At 53.0% G+C, this 15,851-nt stretch overlaps 1 protein-coding gene across 1 annotated transcript; it reads right to left on the bottom strand.

Moving 5' to 3' along the window:
- Nucleotides 1–422: 422 nt before the first annotated feature.
- Nucleotides 423–6,216, bottom strand: NPAS4 (neuronal PAS domain protein 4). Its single transcript, XM_061407056.1, has 8 exons — nt 5,729–6,216; nt 4,874–5,025; nt 4,591–4,693; nt 4,207–4,480; nt 3,913–4,022; nt 3,428–3,563; nt 1,895–3,312; nt 423–1,176 (listed from the first exon to the last, which is right to left on the bottom strand). The coding sequence occupies exons 1-8, from the start codon at nt 5,901–5,903 to the stop codon at nt 1,148–1,150; spliced, it is 2,397 nt and encodes a 798-aa protein (XP_061263040.1). The 5' UTR covers nt 5,904–6,216; the 3' UTR covers nt 423–1,147.
- Nucleotides 6,217–15,851: the final 9,635 nt, after the last annotated feature.

Genomic DNA, 15,851 nt, shown 5'->3' with positions numbered 1-15,851 from the left:
GGCTGAAGAAAGAAACTCATGTCCTGAAACTTCACACTCACATCCAGGAAAATGCCTAGCTGGATCCCCTACCCACCCCAGACCTTTCTGCCCCCTTCCACACTGGGAGGACTGGAAGTCTGGACCAGAGACAAGACTCCAATGCCCTCTAGCACTGGACGCCAAAGCATCTTAAAGTTAAGACGTAGCATCTGTTTCAGCTCCCAGCTCTTAGCACAGGGTGGACCACGTGTAGAACACTTAGGTGTTGCGTTAATGAATGAATGAGTAAATGAATGAGTGAGTACATGAGTGAACAAAGAAATGCCAGGGCTGTCAGTGCATCTCAAGTTTCCCTCCCAACCCCCAGGCTCCTGTCGGGGCCTCTCAACCTTCTTGAATCCCCACTCTACCCTTTTCACAGAAGAGCTCGACACCAGGAGTACCAAAAAGGCAAACTGGACTTTATTATAAAGTTGGCTACAAAGTCACCGCAGCACCACGAGGTGGCCACCTGGGCAGGCCCAGGCAGTCGGGCAGCCGGGTGAGTCCCGCACCAGGTACACGCACTCGTGCAAGCACACGTGTGACGGCGGCAGGTCTGCCTTCCTCCATCGGAAAGGAACGTAGCGTCTCTTCGCGCCCCCCACCCCAGGCGCGGGGCGCAAAAGTCACAAGAAGAGCCGCCAGGGCGGCAGAGTCCATCGGAATTGAAATCCCGTTACTGGTGTGTAGAGAATTCTACGTGGGTGTCAAGAGCCCCTCAGGGCACAGGCTGGCCCAGATGGGCACTGCCTTTCCCCCACCAAGACCCAGGGGTGACTTGGCCCCCAGGAGTGGAGAACTGGCCCAGGCCCATGGGGCAGCGCGGGGTGGGGGAAGTGAGACTCCCCCATTCTCCGCTTGAAATCCCATTCAAGGAAACTCACTACGAGTGAATACAGATTGAAATGGAAACTGGGATCGTTTGATGTCTCTAAATTTTAAAAAGAAGCTCCCCTCCCTTGTCCTCCCACCTCCCCCCCCCCCAAATCCTGAAGGGCCTGGGGAATCAGATCTATCCCCCTCTGGCCCCCAGAATCCCCCCAACAACCCCGGGGGGGTGGAGAACGGCTCCACGTCTTGATGACAATATGCCATACTTGACGACGTTAAGTCACAGACTTATTCAAAACGTTGGTTCCCCTCCACTTCCATCTGCAGAGAGATAGAGAGAGAGAGAGAGAGAGAGAGAGAGAGAGACATACAGTCAGTTAGGCTTATTAGGAGAGATAGGCTGAGGGTGTGATGTACCATTGGCACATGGGATGGGCTTCAAATATCTTGGTCCCATGACTGATCACCAGAGGCTCAGCAGATAAAGGAGCAGTTTGGATGAATGGAGTGAAACTATGGCTGTGGTTTTGGAAAGGATGGAGCCATAGCAAGGACTCTCTCATGGGGCCAAGGGCTGAGTCCCACTGTCTTTATCAAACTCCTGTCAAATCTCACTCTGTATTCCCTTTAGGGGACAAAGAATACTGGCACTAATCCTTCTTCCATCAACTTGTTGTGTAACCCTAAGCAAGTTTCTTTAACTCTGGGACCCTTGATTAACTTCATTTATAAAATGGGTTGGGATAGCAGACCTAGGTCCCTCATAGAGTTAGGAAGCACCAACTATTATTCAAGATTCTTTTGTATTTTATCCCACACCCTAACCTCTGCCCTCAAGGCCTACTTATCCAGAACCTCCATATTATTTTCCATTAGTACTTGCTCTACACCGCAAGTGAAGTTATCCTAACAACTAGAATAATAAATATCTCACTAATAAAACTGAGGTACAGAGAGGGGAATTTACTTGTCTAGCTCCACCCAGCGCCTTGCTGGCAAGACAGGAACTTGAGTTCTTGAACATTCTGGCTGGACTCACCTTTATGGAAGCTGTCTTGAACTTGGCTCTGGAGTTGATGCAACTCATCAGTAAACCCATCGTAGGGGAATGCTGAGACACCTGTCTCAAAGGCGGTTTCATATGTGGCCAGGTCCTCCAGGAAGCTGCGGTCTTCTGGGGACAGGTTGTTGCAAGGCGATGGGGCCCCTCCTGGGACCGCTGCCTCGGGATCCTCAGACTCCCATTCCCCATTGGGGTCTGGGGTAGAGAGATCCATGAAGATGTCTTCCACGGGCGTCTCTTCCAGGAACAGATCAGGGTCAGTCAGGAAATCCAGATCCTGGCATTTCCAGGGTTTCAGTTCCAGGCTGAGCACAGGGGGACCAGCCCCCGACAGGGAAAGGTTAGAGTCCAGGGGCTCCAGCCCCCCAAGTGGTTCCAGCCCACCGGTGCCAGCCTCAGCCGAGAAGGGTCGGTCCATGCCCTGAGCCAACTGGCTGATCTGCTGAATGAGACGGTCTATCTCACTCTGCTCCTTGTCAGAATAGTGGAAAAAACTCTGCTTGACTGGCGAGGCCTCAGGTGTAAGAAGGCCTTCAGGCACCAGGGGGACATCCACAGAGAGGGGACCCCGGAGCTGGGCTAGGGCCAAGAGTGTGCAATCCCCATTACCAGGGCTGCTAGGACTTGGGGGCAACTTCTCATAGAGAAAACTGCATCCCTCCTGGGCGAAGTAAGTCTTGCTGGAATTGGGGCTCAGTTGTTCTGGGAAAGTTTGCCTGGGGCTGTTCAGGTGTGCTTGGAATGATGTGCTGGGAGAAGTTAGCTGCTCCTGGGCAGGGCTGCTCAGAGGCTCTGGGAAGGTGGCAGCGCTGGGAAGCAGCTGGTCTGGGAAGGTGGAGGTGCAAGGATCTTCATAGCTTCTGGCTGAGGTTTCAGTCAGTTGTCCTTGTAGTGGGCTAGTCAGTGGATCTGGGAAAGTTGCACTGTTGGGCGTCAATTGATCAGAGAAGGTCACGGCGCTTGGAGTCAGCTGTTCTTGTAGAGAGCTGGATGGAGCAGGCATGTGGGTCTGGAAGGGCTCATGGAGGCTGAAGAGGAAGGCACAGCCTCCTGGCTGGTGGGGTGTGTAGGGTGGCGTGCACACAAGGTCCTTGCTCAGGTCTGCTTGAAGAGAAGGCTGAGGGCCTGATGGGAATGTCAGGTAACTGAAGCCAAGGTCCTTGGGTGCTTGGGGAAGCTCTTCTGATGTTGGGACAGCACCTAGCTCAGGAGCACTGGGGAAACTGGTGCTTCTGGGAGGCCCCATGGTGAAGAGTGGATTAGGGCTGGAGCACTGCTCCTGGGAGAGGATGTTCTCCGGGAATGAGGGCAACATGGTCGGGGTGCCCAGGACATAGGCTGCCTGGGTTTCTTCAGAGTTCAACTGCTGGCGGAGGCTCCAGGCTTCCATGTCGCTGGAGGGGAAAGAAGAGGCAGCTGGTAAGGGTTTGGCGTCCATTCCCAGAGTTCTCTGGTTTGTATCTCTTTCTCCACCTCAGCTGCCTCCCGGGCCCCTGCCTTGCAGCTCACCTGATTGGGTAGTTATTGGCAGTAATGGGGCCCTCTGGACCTTCTGAATATAAAAGGCAGTAAATCCATGCCCAGCCTCCAGGCTTAGCCAGCAGTCTCACCACCATCTCTGCCTGAATATCTCCACTTTCAGCCACTGAGGGGAAAGAAGAGATGCAGAGTTAGAACAACCATCACACAGCACCACCCAGACTCCCCGCTTGCTAACTGACCTCTCCACTGAATTAGGGTATCCATGACACCTTCTTTTCTGACTGCCCTCACCTGCACCATTCAACTCCCTATTTTGACCTCACCATGCAGAATCCCCTAGTTCTGATTCTATTCTCACCTTGACTCCTTATCTTAGTGCTCACCCTATGGAATTCAAAACTGTGAGCCTCTGATATCCCCCCAACTTCAATCTTGGTCACAGCTCTTCTTGGTCAGATTTCCCATGCCCTTCCCCACTCCCTGTCTTTTTCTCAGCCTCTCTGGACACTCACACAAGCGGTAGTGTTGAGCAGAAGCGTGGCCCAGGTCCTCAGGGTGTAGCAATCCATACCATGATTTACAGAGCAGCTCACTGCGCTCAAAGCCCAGGTAGATTAGGACACTGGGAAGGTGAAAAGGATGAGATCAGCTTTCTGTTTTCCCTGCTTGATACCCAGTTATCTCCCTCCCCCACCCCCAGGTCTTCTACACCCTTAGATTTCATTCTCCCTGCCCCTGACTCCAGAAGCTAGGGTCCCCTCATTCTGACCTGCTTTTCTTCTGGGGTCTGAATACTCTGGACTTACCTCTCTGAGATATCCAGAAGGGCCAGGTCCTTAGCATGACGACTCTGGAACATGGCGAGGAAGAGTGAGGCTGGGCCAGGACCAGGGCCAGGGCCAGGGCCGGGGCGGGGTCTTGTCTCCAGTGGAGCGCAGAAAGCTGTGAACACAGGATTTCCTGCCCAGTAGGCCCCAGGTGGGTGAGCGTGGAATCGACCTCGAATAAGCACCAGTTTGTTGCCTGCACTCTGGCGCCTGAGGGACTTTGAGGTGTTGAAGCGACAGCGGAAGAGGCGATCTGGGTGAGTGAAAGAAAAGCTAGTGAGAAGGTGAATGGCTGAGAGACAAAAATGGGAAGGAGCAAGGCAGCAGGACGGATATTGAATTGAGAAAGAAGGGTGTTCTCACCAGTATCCAGGGCAGAGGGCAGGGCGAGTTGCTGGCGCACAGTTAGGTGGTCAGCTGGATCAATGATGTCATAGATACTGTCACCCTGGGCTACCAGGTCCACCTAGAGAAAGGTAAAGGAGAGATGACCATTGGTGAAGGCAACAAAAGCCAATCTTTGGCATACAGCATCTTGTAGGGTATAACCCCCCCTCCCCAGTAATTCTCAGACTCTCAAAAGGGGGAAACTCATCGTGTCCCCATCTGCACTGCAGTCCAAGCTGAAAGGATCCTCAGCACTCACCATGGAGTGGCCCAGATGCTCGCTCACACTCTCAGACAGATATAGCAGCTTCCCCTCTGCTGTGAACACAAGCAGAAATCCAGGTAGTGCCGCCACTATGTCTTCAAGCTCTTGAGCTGAGAGAAGCCCTGTGGAGCCCGCCAGAGGAGTGCCTGAAGAGTGAGAAGATAGAGTGAATCAGGAGTAAGACTAGGAAGCAAAACAGAAGTGAGAGACTTTGGGATCGAGTTTCTCATGGACCTGCTTCTGCACACACCTGTTGACCTACTGCCCACAGCTCTTGCCCGGGGAACCTGTTGCTGGATCTCTCCAGCTAGCGAGCCCTTCGACTTCTAAGTCGGGGCTGAGGGTTGGAGAATCTGAGTTTCAGGACCACGGACAGCGCTCTAATGCCAACCGAACGTTCAGCACCGCGGGCAGAGCCTTGCAACCCGGTGATGCTGTCAGCACCGTGGACAGCGCTTCACCGGCTGCAGATGAGCCCTTCCACGATAGCGAACAGCGGCTGTGCTTCCCCAGGCTTTGGCTCCGTCCCTGCAACTTCCCAAGCTCCCCTCCCCTGGCTCCCAGAGCGCTTCCGCGCCGGTGAGGACTGGGACCATTCTGTCCTGGCTCTCCTGCTCCCGTAAGTCTGACTCTAGGGACACTATCCACGCTCTCTAACATTTATTCAGTACTAAGGTGAGGTTTGGACAGAACTCAGGAGGCAAAGTAGGAAGTCTTGAGTTCTCCAAGTTCCTTCTCACCCTCAGCTCGCAGACACGCTTCCCTAGACCTGCGGCAGTCCCAGCGGGTTCCCTCAGCTTCCTTCTCCCTGAGACTTCCCAGCTTGAGTCTCAGCCCCGGTTTGCTCACCTCCAGCGAAGAAGACTCCCTTGCGAGTGTAGATGCAGGCAAGACTCATAATGTGCAGGTAGGACAGCCGGACCTTGTCTGCTTCGGCCAGCGGCAGCAGCTCCTTGAGGTTCCGGATCTCAGCGTTGATCTGGTCGCGGCGCGCCTTGGAGGCGCCCTTGGTGGAGCGGTACATGACTAGCGGCTGCGGAGCTCCAGCTCGGGCGCTCCGAACACCTGCGTTTCTGTCCCGACGCACCGGTGGCTTCCTCCTTGCTTTCCCGTCTCTCGCTCAGGCTCTTTCTCTCTCTGTCTCCTCTCCTGGGCTCCGCTCGGTTGCGCTGCCCCTTTCGCCTGCCTGGTTCCGCCTTATATAGCTCCCGTCAGGCGTGGGGGGCTCGCTTTAGAGAAAGGGGGGGCTGGAGGCTGGGCTAAGCAAGCTGCAGCGGGAGCGGCTGGCTGAGGTAGGGGGGAGCGCGCTCCTCCTCCCTCCCAGGCTTCCGACGTCATCCCGTGACGTAGAGCGAGAGCGGGAGGGGTGCCGGGGGGGGGAGGGGGAAACGGAGGCTGCGGAGGGGGGCCACGGCTGGCAGCAGCTCAGCCCAGAGACAGGCGCTGCTTTAGGAAGGCCTGAAAGGGGGTGCAGGGACCCAGGTGTCCAAGTGTATTCTGCTGAAGGGTCAGGGCCAGGGTTGAGGCTATCTGAAGACCCTGGCAGGAGAGTCTGAAGAGGGCAGGGGGGCTGGGAGGGAGTGTGCTGGTGTGACAACGATTTTTCTAAGGAGGTAAGGGAATGGAGAAGAGCTGAGCGGTACGCAAATTCCCCCTCCTATTTGCCAAAGGTCGAGTTCGTCTGGGGCAGGGGTGGGGGCGGGGAAGGATCTTTCTTGGCCTCTGTAGGATAGGCCACAGCCAGGGTTTCTCTCTAGGGATGACTCAGTCTGGGATTCCCTTAGTCACTTTCAAAGAGCGAATCTCCTCCCCCTCCTTTCCAAACCCGAGGCTTGGTGATTTCGCACGGGGGGCGGGGGGAGGCGGGTCTCATGGGGGTCTAAGTCTCTAGAATGGATGGGGAAAGGGTCCTAAGGTCCTGAGGGGTAGGAACCAGCTGAATTTGGCCTTGGTTCTATTTTCCCACAGTCAAGAATAGGAACACCTACACCAACGCAGCGGTCTGCAGTGACTCTCCGTTTCTCTGTCAACTAATTAACCTCAGCCACTGATGGGAGAAACTGAGGCAGGGTCCCAGGGCCTGGTGAAGATCTGGGTTTATCCCTTCCCCCATTGCCAGCCCCCAGAGCCAGCGGCTCCCCTCTCCCCGCCCCGATTGCAATCCTCAGTCTCCCCGCGGGCCGGGGGCGGGGGCGGGACCGGGGGAATCCCAGCTCCATATTAGGACAGGAATCCTCCGGCGGCAGCCGCGGCGGCGGCGGCGGGCGGGGCCTGACTGCCTCCGCACAGCTCCCGAGGGCTCCCCCCTGCCTTCAGCGGGGAGGATGGGGAAGCAGCAGAGACGCAAAGGGACCGTGCCAGACCCTCTGCGCGATCCATGCACATACCAGAGACCCCTTAACTCGGGCAGGCTGTCCACATTCCCCTCCAACCCCTGCTCAGTCATCGGCGGTAGGATTCCTCGCTGTTTCTCCTTCAACATTCCACCCCCTCGCTCCGCTCCAGATAGTTTCTTTATCTCACTGCCTGCTTGGTGGTCTATCTTGGCTTTGTGTGCCCTCTACTCCTCAAACGTTCCCCTTCTGCTCTCTCCAGTCTCTCTTCTTTGTCGCCTTCGTATCCCGCATCCTGTTGCTTTTGCCCTCTCTCTCTCTTTTCAGCATGCATGGGGTTTGAAGGGTGCCTTTGTTTCCCCAACCAAAGGAGAAGGAAATAAGCCAGGGGACGCTTTATCTGAAATTGAGTTCTATGGGATAGGAGTGTATGCGAAATCACTTGAGGGGCTGGGGATGAGGCCACTTAAAATTTTGGGGGAAGGGATTGGCCTGATTGTAGAAAGTCCCAGAGGAAGCATGGAGATAAACTTTGACACAAGGGGTCTTCACTCTTCATGGAAAAGAGTGGTGGCATGAGAGGTAGAGTAGAAGGAGGAGACCCAGGTGAGGAGAAGGCTGTCATAGAAGCAGGTCTCTGGGGCCCCCATCCTGACCTCTTGTGTATTTTGGCAGAGGTGGGGGCCATCCACATCAACCATCCTGTATTCAGTGGCACAAATGAGATGGAGGGAAGGGGTATGACTGTCTGTCTATCTGCTACTATCTCTAACCCTATTTATCTGGGTGACAGAAAAAAGGTTCCTTCAGAAAGTATGTCTCTTCCACTTCCATCTGTCTGACCCCAGATGTACTCACATACCCCTCGATCAAGCTTCTATTTGGAAAAGCCCTTAAAGATCTCCTGAAGTAGGAAATGGCAACCCACTCAGTATTTTTGCCTAGAAAATCCCATGGATAGAGGAGCCTGATGGGCTACAGTCCATGGGGTCACAAAGAGTGGGACCCGACTGAGTACACACACCACCATTTATCTTTGGACCCCGTTCTTGTATGAGAATCCCGGACAGGGTTCCTGTTTTCCTCCACTCACTGGTCCTCTATCCTTGACTGAGAGACATTCTTATTGTTCCTCTCCATGCCGAGAGGTATCTGTTGTTTGGTGCTGCTGGTCTCCACAAGCAGAGCAGCCCCGCGGTGAAAGAATGGCGCACTCACCGCTGTCCATGGTTCTGAATCATCACCGGCTATGTCATATGGACCATGGATGGGTCTGTCTGGGACGTTAGAGCTTGAGTCCATACAGACTTCACAATGAGGCCCCAACTGGCTGTCTCCGTCTCTACTGAGAATGAATAAGGGAGTGGACTGTGTGTGGGGCGGTGGCAGGGGCAGATTTCTGAATTGTAGGAATGAAGTAAGTGGGGAGGGAACTGAACTCGAAAAGAGCTCTTGGATTTTTCCAGAATGGACTGGAGATGGGGTCAGGGGAGGAACTCTGAAAGAGAAGAGCCTAGAAAGGGACAAGGGAGGGGGCTCATCCTAGTTCGCCCACTCTGAGTCAAGTTGAGAAGCTCTGTATGCCCGAATGTCTTCTCTCCCCAGGCCAACTCCCACTCCCTTTGCCTCCCACCTCCGTAAAACTATTTTTAACTGTGAAGAACCAAAAATAGCTTGGCAGCAGCTTCAGGCCGTGGGAGAGGAGCTATTTATATCACCAGTGATGGTTCCAAAATAGCAAGCAGGAGGAGGGGGGCGGCTGGCACGCTAGAGAGCTCCTGGCTGCTGCTAAAAATACTGGCAGTGTGAGTCATCCTGGCCTGGCTGAGTCACCCCACTCCCTCCCCAAGCAGCAGGCAGCAGCAACAGAACAGGCTAAGAATTGGAAGTCTGAGATGGGGGAGGTATCAGAGCCCATTGACTATAGGAAAGTGGGCAAGGAAGTGAATTGAGAGGGGGCTTTGGGGTGAGTTTGTAGAAGAAATAAAAGGAGCAGGAGCCACCCACCTGAACCCTCTATGTGAGCCTGCAACATTTCCAGCTATGCACGGCTGCTTAGTGATGCTTGGGCAATTGAAGGGAGGGAGCCAGGTTGTGAGAATGTGCATGTGTGTCTGTCTGTCCTTTTGATTGTGACTGTGTTTGTAGGTTTCTGTGTGCCTGTTTGCATGTGTCTTTGTAGCTGTGTTTCTGTAGACCTTTTAATCTGTGCATTTGCTTATGCCTGCATCTTTGTCTGTCTTTATTAAGAATGTCTATGACTTCCTGGGTTCTATGCAGTTCTATGTTTGTGCCTATATGTATTTATATGTTTGCAGCTTTCTGTGTGCCTCTTTGTCCATGTTTGTGGCCACCTCTGAGTTGGCGCTATGCCTTTCTCTCTCAGCATCTGATGATGTGTGTGGATTTACATGCATCCCTAGCCTCAGTGCCCCTTCTGTTGCTCAGATGTCACTTGTTGGGCTCTTGAACCATTTATGCCTTAACCACCTCTCTTCACCTAGCACCTTCCCTTCTTTCCAGCCCTTGGGACCCCAACCACTTGTGAAGGTCTCTGTTGCATACAATCTCTAGCTAAAAGGTAGAGGAAAGGAGCCCCATATGACCTCTCCCTTTTCTCTTGAACCATCCTGAATCGTCCCTGGCCTGCAGGAGTAAGTGGTTTTCCATCACTCCATATTTGGGGAACTGAGGGAAGAGAAGGGCTTTCTTTAGTTCTAAAAAAAAAATTTCTGGTGTGGGCACAGGCATGCGCAGCATGCACACACATACACAACTGAAAGAGAGAATGAGAGAGAAAAAAAATATCAAGGTCCCTTCTTTACTGAGACAAGCTCGCATCTGTTGCCATGGCAACCCCGCCCACTCCTTCCCCGAAAAATCACCAAGAAGAGGTGATGGCATCGAGGAGGGATTGGTTGATTTTTTTCTTTATTATTTTTTCTGAAAAAGGGCTTTTTATAGCAAGAACAGGCCGTGAGATCCCTTGCCCATGTCTTATATGGCTTTATTGGGGACCTGGGTGGGGGGACATCACCCCTCAGCCTCTATCAGAGAGGAGAAGGTATAGCTTTTCCAGAGATACCAAGGAGGATGACCTCCTGGGAGGGAGTTGGAGGGTGAGTGAGGAGTCTGTTTCTTTAAAACAGCATGGAGGCTCCCGGTTAAAGCTGCTCTTCTGGAGCCTTGGGGCAAGGATCTTGACAGAGGACTGTCAAAATGTATCCTGTCTGGCTGTGGACAAATGTGTCTAAGAGAAGGATAAAGAGAGACAGGGGGAGAGAGAGAATATATGAATGCATGAATGAGTGAATGAATGAGTCACTGGATGGGTCTTCAGGACAGATGACAAAGTGCCAAAAGATACGAGCTATCAATGGTGGTCAGGCCAGACAGGTAGACAAGATGCCTCAAAAGAGATCTATTATGGCAAATGGCGGTGCCGCGACTCACCACCAGACCACAGGTGTGCCTACTTGACTTGGACCCCAGGGCAATTTGGGACATAGCTGAACAACATAGGGGAGAACTGAAGCTCATCTTTTCAAAGTCTAGTCCCAGCCTGAGTCTCAAATGCATCCTCTAAAGCCTGGCCACCAGCCACTGCAGCCACATCACTGTCTTGAGTGAACTGTAGCCTCCTGCCAAATGACTGGATGGTGGAAAGGGATTCCTCGCTTCTTCCTGTGCTTGCTTCTTCCTTGGCTTGCTGCATAAATGGGGTCACTTGGGGCTGGAGGCTGGAAAGCCAGACCAAGAATCTGATTCTAGAGAGAAACACCTCCTCCCTTCCAGCCAGCTGCCGCCATCCTCAACAGGCAAGGGCATGGCCTGAGGAGGGGGTTAGCTCTACTTGACGTGGTGAAACAAAGAAATGAAAAGATTTGCTTGGATTTGCTCTGACCTGTTAAACCTGTTCTCAGGACAAATCCAGTTGGTATTACTATACTTACTTCATAGATAGTGAAACTGAGCCTCAGAGACAATGATTTACTCAAGTCACACAGCAAGTTATTGGGGAAGCTGGGTCTTAACCCCAGCTCTCGTCCCCAAGTCCAGGCTCTCTCTCACACCTTGGGGTAGAGTTGAGGTCTATCTGACCTGCATGCCAAATCTAACTCACTGAGTGATTTTGCAAATAAAGTTTTATTAACATTCAATCCCTTGTTTACATACTGTCTTTGGCTGTTTTCACCCTACAATGGCAGAGTTGAACAGTTGCAACAGAGACCATATGGCCTGAAAACCTAAAATATTTACCAACTGACCCTTAACAGAAAAAAGACTTTCTTTTGGAGTAGAGGATGAATTCATACTAGGAATATTTTTGCTTGCCTCTCTCTCTCTCTCACCTAGAAGCTCTCTGGGCCCAGGCCATACTAAAATGTCATTTCATCTCCTTTCAGTCTTTTAAATGCTACAGAGCAGTAGCGTCCCTATACTCCTTAAGAGTGAAGAGACTGGGAAGCCCTATGGGCTAGGTCCTTAGTAGCTTCTAGTCCCTCCGTAGCTGTGTACATGTAGCCTTCCCATGCAGGAGTGATGTTCCACATCCTATCCCCATGACAACATGAGTTGGAGTTAGCAATGGAGAGTCAGGACACCCATTTCATCCTAACCCAACCACAGCTTCAGGGCCTCATTTTGGGTGGCAATTAAGGTATTAACGGGAAGACAGGATGTGCTGGTGGGAGGAAAATGACAGGCCTGTGGAGTCTCAGGCCTCGTAGAGCCTCCAGCCTAACCCAGGGGAAGAATCTCTATACACTTTCTCAGAGAGATTTAGTAACTTGTGCAGAGTCAGACAGCTATGAAACAGAATGAGATAAATCCAGAATTCAAACCCAAATTTCCTGATTTCTACTTATTTCCACTTTCAACTAGGTTGTTCTTTTGAATCCATGAGTTTGAAACCATGTGAAGATGAACAGCTTCCCAAGTACCACTCCCTCATCCTGGGTCTAGAGTCCACCCGTCTGCAGTGAAAACAATCCTCGTATAGGCTGGTTTGTGCAAAGGCTGCCTCTTAGCAGGCTGTTTTCTTTCTCTTAAGGTCCTTTTATTATGTTATCACTCCCCCAATTCTACTTGCCTAGGGAAGCATTCAGAACATTTCGTCTATTTATGGTTATGAAATCAACAAATCTCATGGGAAGAGGGTACATGCTGGCACCCACCCACTGAGATGGTCAGAGCCAGGTGAGTGGGCTGAGCAGAGAAGGTGAGGGGCGGGGAACCGTGGAGTGGGTGGGAAGCAGAGGGTGTAGCTCAGGTGGGAAAAGATGCAGCTGTCCCAGGCAAGGGCCTAAAAGCAGAGCCGAGCAAAGAGAGCACAAGCAATGCAGTGAGGAGCATGGCAGACCAGCCATGTTCACGTTGAGAAGGAAGATCCATCAACTAGAACTACTCTTTGGATGCAGAGAAGGGACCCAACGCTCCCCCAAGCACCAAGGAGGAGACAGGAGTGCAGGATGTCTGCCTTGCTCTCATGGAGCTAGAGCTGTGGGGGAGAAGACAGAGCCTCCACACATTCATGCATTAGTTCAGCCCAGTTTCAGGACCTTCTCCATCACCACTCTCCAGCTGGCGAACTCCTTGTCCTCTTGTCCTTTGATTGGATACAGGACCCCTCCTCAATGCCCCTCACGACCCTCTTCCCCACCAGCCTCTGTTCCTGGTCTCCGTATTCTCAGCATCCAGCACAGGGTCCTGCCCACAGCAGCGCCTCAGGTATGTCATTCATGCACACACATCTGAGGGCTGAGTTTGTGCCTAAGCTCTGTTCTAGGCACTGGTGATGCAATGGTTTAGAAACACAATCTTGGTCTTCACTCATGGAGCATCCAGACTGGTGAGAAAGTGAGAACTCGATCAAGCCATTTAGGTGGAGAGACTGCTGTGAAGGAGGCATGCCGGGTGTTTGGGAAGAGCAAAATGAGGGATGACTGAGCTTGGGAGCCCGGGGTGGCTTCCCAGAGGAGATGTGATTAGGCTGAGTTGCCAGGTCTCGGGTGACTGGCTGACCAGGTTCCGCTGTGCTGAGTGGGTAGGGTGGGCAGACTGCAGCATCACAGGACGCTTAGAGGGACAAGTGGCGTTCAGCCACTCGAGCCACAAAGGAAGCCAAACAAGAAGCCACCCAAGCCTGGGGCCATGTGTGCGTATGCACAGCGTGAAGGTGCCGTGGGCCAGCTGCTGTTAAGGGCAGCTGATCCCCACTTTGACCAGGAAGTTTGACTCCCAGGGCAGGACTGAGATGAAATGGCTCAGTCTTGAGCAGAGGGGTCTGTGGGCAAAAGGCCAATAAATTTGCTGTGGAAACGCAGGTGAGTGGGAGGGAGCCTGAAGCTCAGAGAGGCAGGAGAGGGTGGAGGCCAGGAGGCAGGCTCTTGGGTGAGACACCCACTCAGAGTCCTGGCTCCTCCACTTTGGGCAAGTGAATCAACCTCTTGTGCCTCAGTTTACCTATCTGTCAAATGGGGATGTAAGGAGAACAGTAGCATCTACCTCAAAGAATGATGGGAAAATTAAATGAGTTAAATCCTTAAAGCACTTGGAATCATGCCTGGCATACAAAAGGGCACAATCAATATTGAAGGATGGAATCTCAGTCACTGTTAGCTTCATGAAAATAAGATTTTGAACAAGGTTCTGGAGAGAGAGCAGGGCCGGTTCTGGAGGTAGCACATGCCCTGGCAGTGCAAGCGTGGGGACAGGGCCTGGACATCCACCGGATTTTCACAGCCTTGGCTCAGCTGGGTCTGAGAGCACCAGCTGGGGTGGGGCAGGCTGGGGGCTGCAACAGCTTCAAAGACAAGCAGAGGAGATGACAGCTAGAGGCCTGGAGAAGCCTAGGGAGGCGCACAAAGTCCTCCTGGGGCTCCGGCTGGTCCCAGTGCACTCCTTCCCTGGGCTGGCCCCTGAACAGCTCAGCAAGTTCAAGGACAGAGGCCCTGGCTGTGCTCAGTGACCAAGCTCTCCCTGCCACTTTCCTGGAAGTCAACCTGACCGTGTTCTTCCCCAGCTTAAGGTCCTCATGGCTGCCATCTCTCCCTGTTACTAAAGGTCCTCCTGGGCCTCGCACTGCTTCTCCCCACAGATGCCTAGGCCACTGTAGGCTCCAGGTTCAAGGGTTTCCTTGTTATCATCTCATGCATCTTGTAACATGAGAGTTTATGGATGCGACACTTACCTATGCCTTATATACCTAATCATGCATTAGCTCATTCACACACTTCACAGGGGCCCAGTGACACCCAGGCTATTGTTATTTCCACTGGAACCTGGGCTCAGCAGAGAGAAAGTCTGTAGGAAGTGTCCCATGAAGTCTCAGGAGAGACTGATGGGATTCAAGGCAGGGGTGACCATGGAAGAGCAGTAGGTCTGGGCCCAGGCCAGTGACAGAAGAGAAGCCCTAGGAGCAACCCATAGACCACCCCAAAGCAGAAAGAATGATGACCCCCACCCCCTGGGAACCTGGAACTGCAGGGAGTTGGTCAAACCATGGCAAGAAGTGGGTAGCAGCAGTTATGGTCTATTGACAGAGAAGCTTCTGGAACCAGGAAAAGATGAGCCCTAGATGAATGGGGAGGGGACACCAGGAAGCTTTAGGAGAAAGGACCACCTTGTTGAGGAGAAGGCTCCTGACTCATCCAGTGCAGACAAGGGTGGGCTGGAGGAGCCTTCTCCAAGGATTCGAAGGTCTGGGATGACTTGGAGGTGGGCTCAGTGTAGATGTCAGTGGATCATGTTTGATGCAGGGGAAAGAGTCCTGGACAGGAGGGTCTGGAGACATGGGTTCTGGTCCTAGCTCCGCCACCAGCCTACTGGGGTGTTATATAAGCCCCATTAGTTCCCCTATTTGCAAAATGACAGGTGAGTGGGTTGAACCCCTTGGCTTGGAAGGGCCTTCCCATCTCTGGCACTCGGAGCATCTCTGGGCCCAGGGCCCAGCTGGCCAGTGCCTCTCTGGCTTTGCAAGTCCAATGCTGCTGCCGAGACCCAGCTTCAGGTGGGGATGAGCCCGTGTGCCCAGGGCCAGGGTCTGGGTGGACCTGATGTCTCCCAAAGGACCGAGTCCTTGGCCTTGGATGATCAGGGTCATGCTGGGCCCTGCAAACCTGGCCCCTGTGGATATAGGGGGGCAAGGGAGGTGGAGCCAAGTACTGGTATGGTTTTCCTTCTTCAAACTCAATCCACCAGGGGCCATTCTCACAGGTCTGTGCTAAGAGCACTAGGGGACTCACCGTTGGGGGATCCGATAGGTTCCAAGGGGTATAAAACAGACCCCAGGTCATCCTTGGGTGGTCAGCACAGCCTGTGGTTGAAGTAACTACTACTTCCGGTATTGTTTAGCTTCAGTCTGGTGGGAGGAAGAAAGTCCCCCTAGAAATGTCCTGCAGACCATCACAGAAAGCATCCACAGCCTGGCAAGGGACCCTGCTCAGAGGATCCCAGACTCACAACTTAAGTTGGGGCCCCTCAGAGATCATCCACCTGGAGCAACTCAGGTGGAGCAACACGGCCCATCCTTAGTAGAGGGGAAGCCTGAACCAGGAACCTGAGTCACAGCACAATGACCTTCCGAGCACCTCTCAAAGGCTGGTCTCTCAGATCAAGGTGGAGAGAGAGAGCCTGGG

Source organism: Bos javanicus, chromosome 29 (assembly GCF_032452875.1).
Source record: "Bos javanicus breed banteng chromosome 29, ARS-OSU_banteng_1.0, whole genome shotgun sequence".
Classification (NCBI taxonomy): domain Eukaryota; kingdom Metazoa; phylum Chordata; class Mammalia; order Artiodactyla; family Bovidae; genus Bos; species Bos javanicus.
Note: the sequence above shows the minus strand (reverse complement) of the source record. Positions and strands in the feature narration are given on the sequence as shown.

What these genes read in the sequence shown, in the direction of transcription:
- NPAS4 (XM_061407056.1), bottom strand. Translation starts at nt 5,903, where the DNA reads ATGTACCGCTCCACCAAGGGCGCCTCCAAGGCGCGCCGCGACCAGATC. An exon ending in GCCCTCTGCCCTGGATACTG is followed by an intron (nt 4,481 to 4,590) that starts GTGAGAACACCC and finishes TCACTCACCCAG; the next exon opens with ATCGCCTCTTCCGCTGTCGC. An exon ending in TCAAGACAGCTTCCATAAAG is followed by an intron (nt 1,177 to 1,894) that starts GTGAGTCCAGCC and finishes ATCTCTCTGCAG; the next exon opens with ATGGAAGTGGAGGGGAACCA.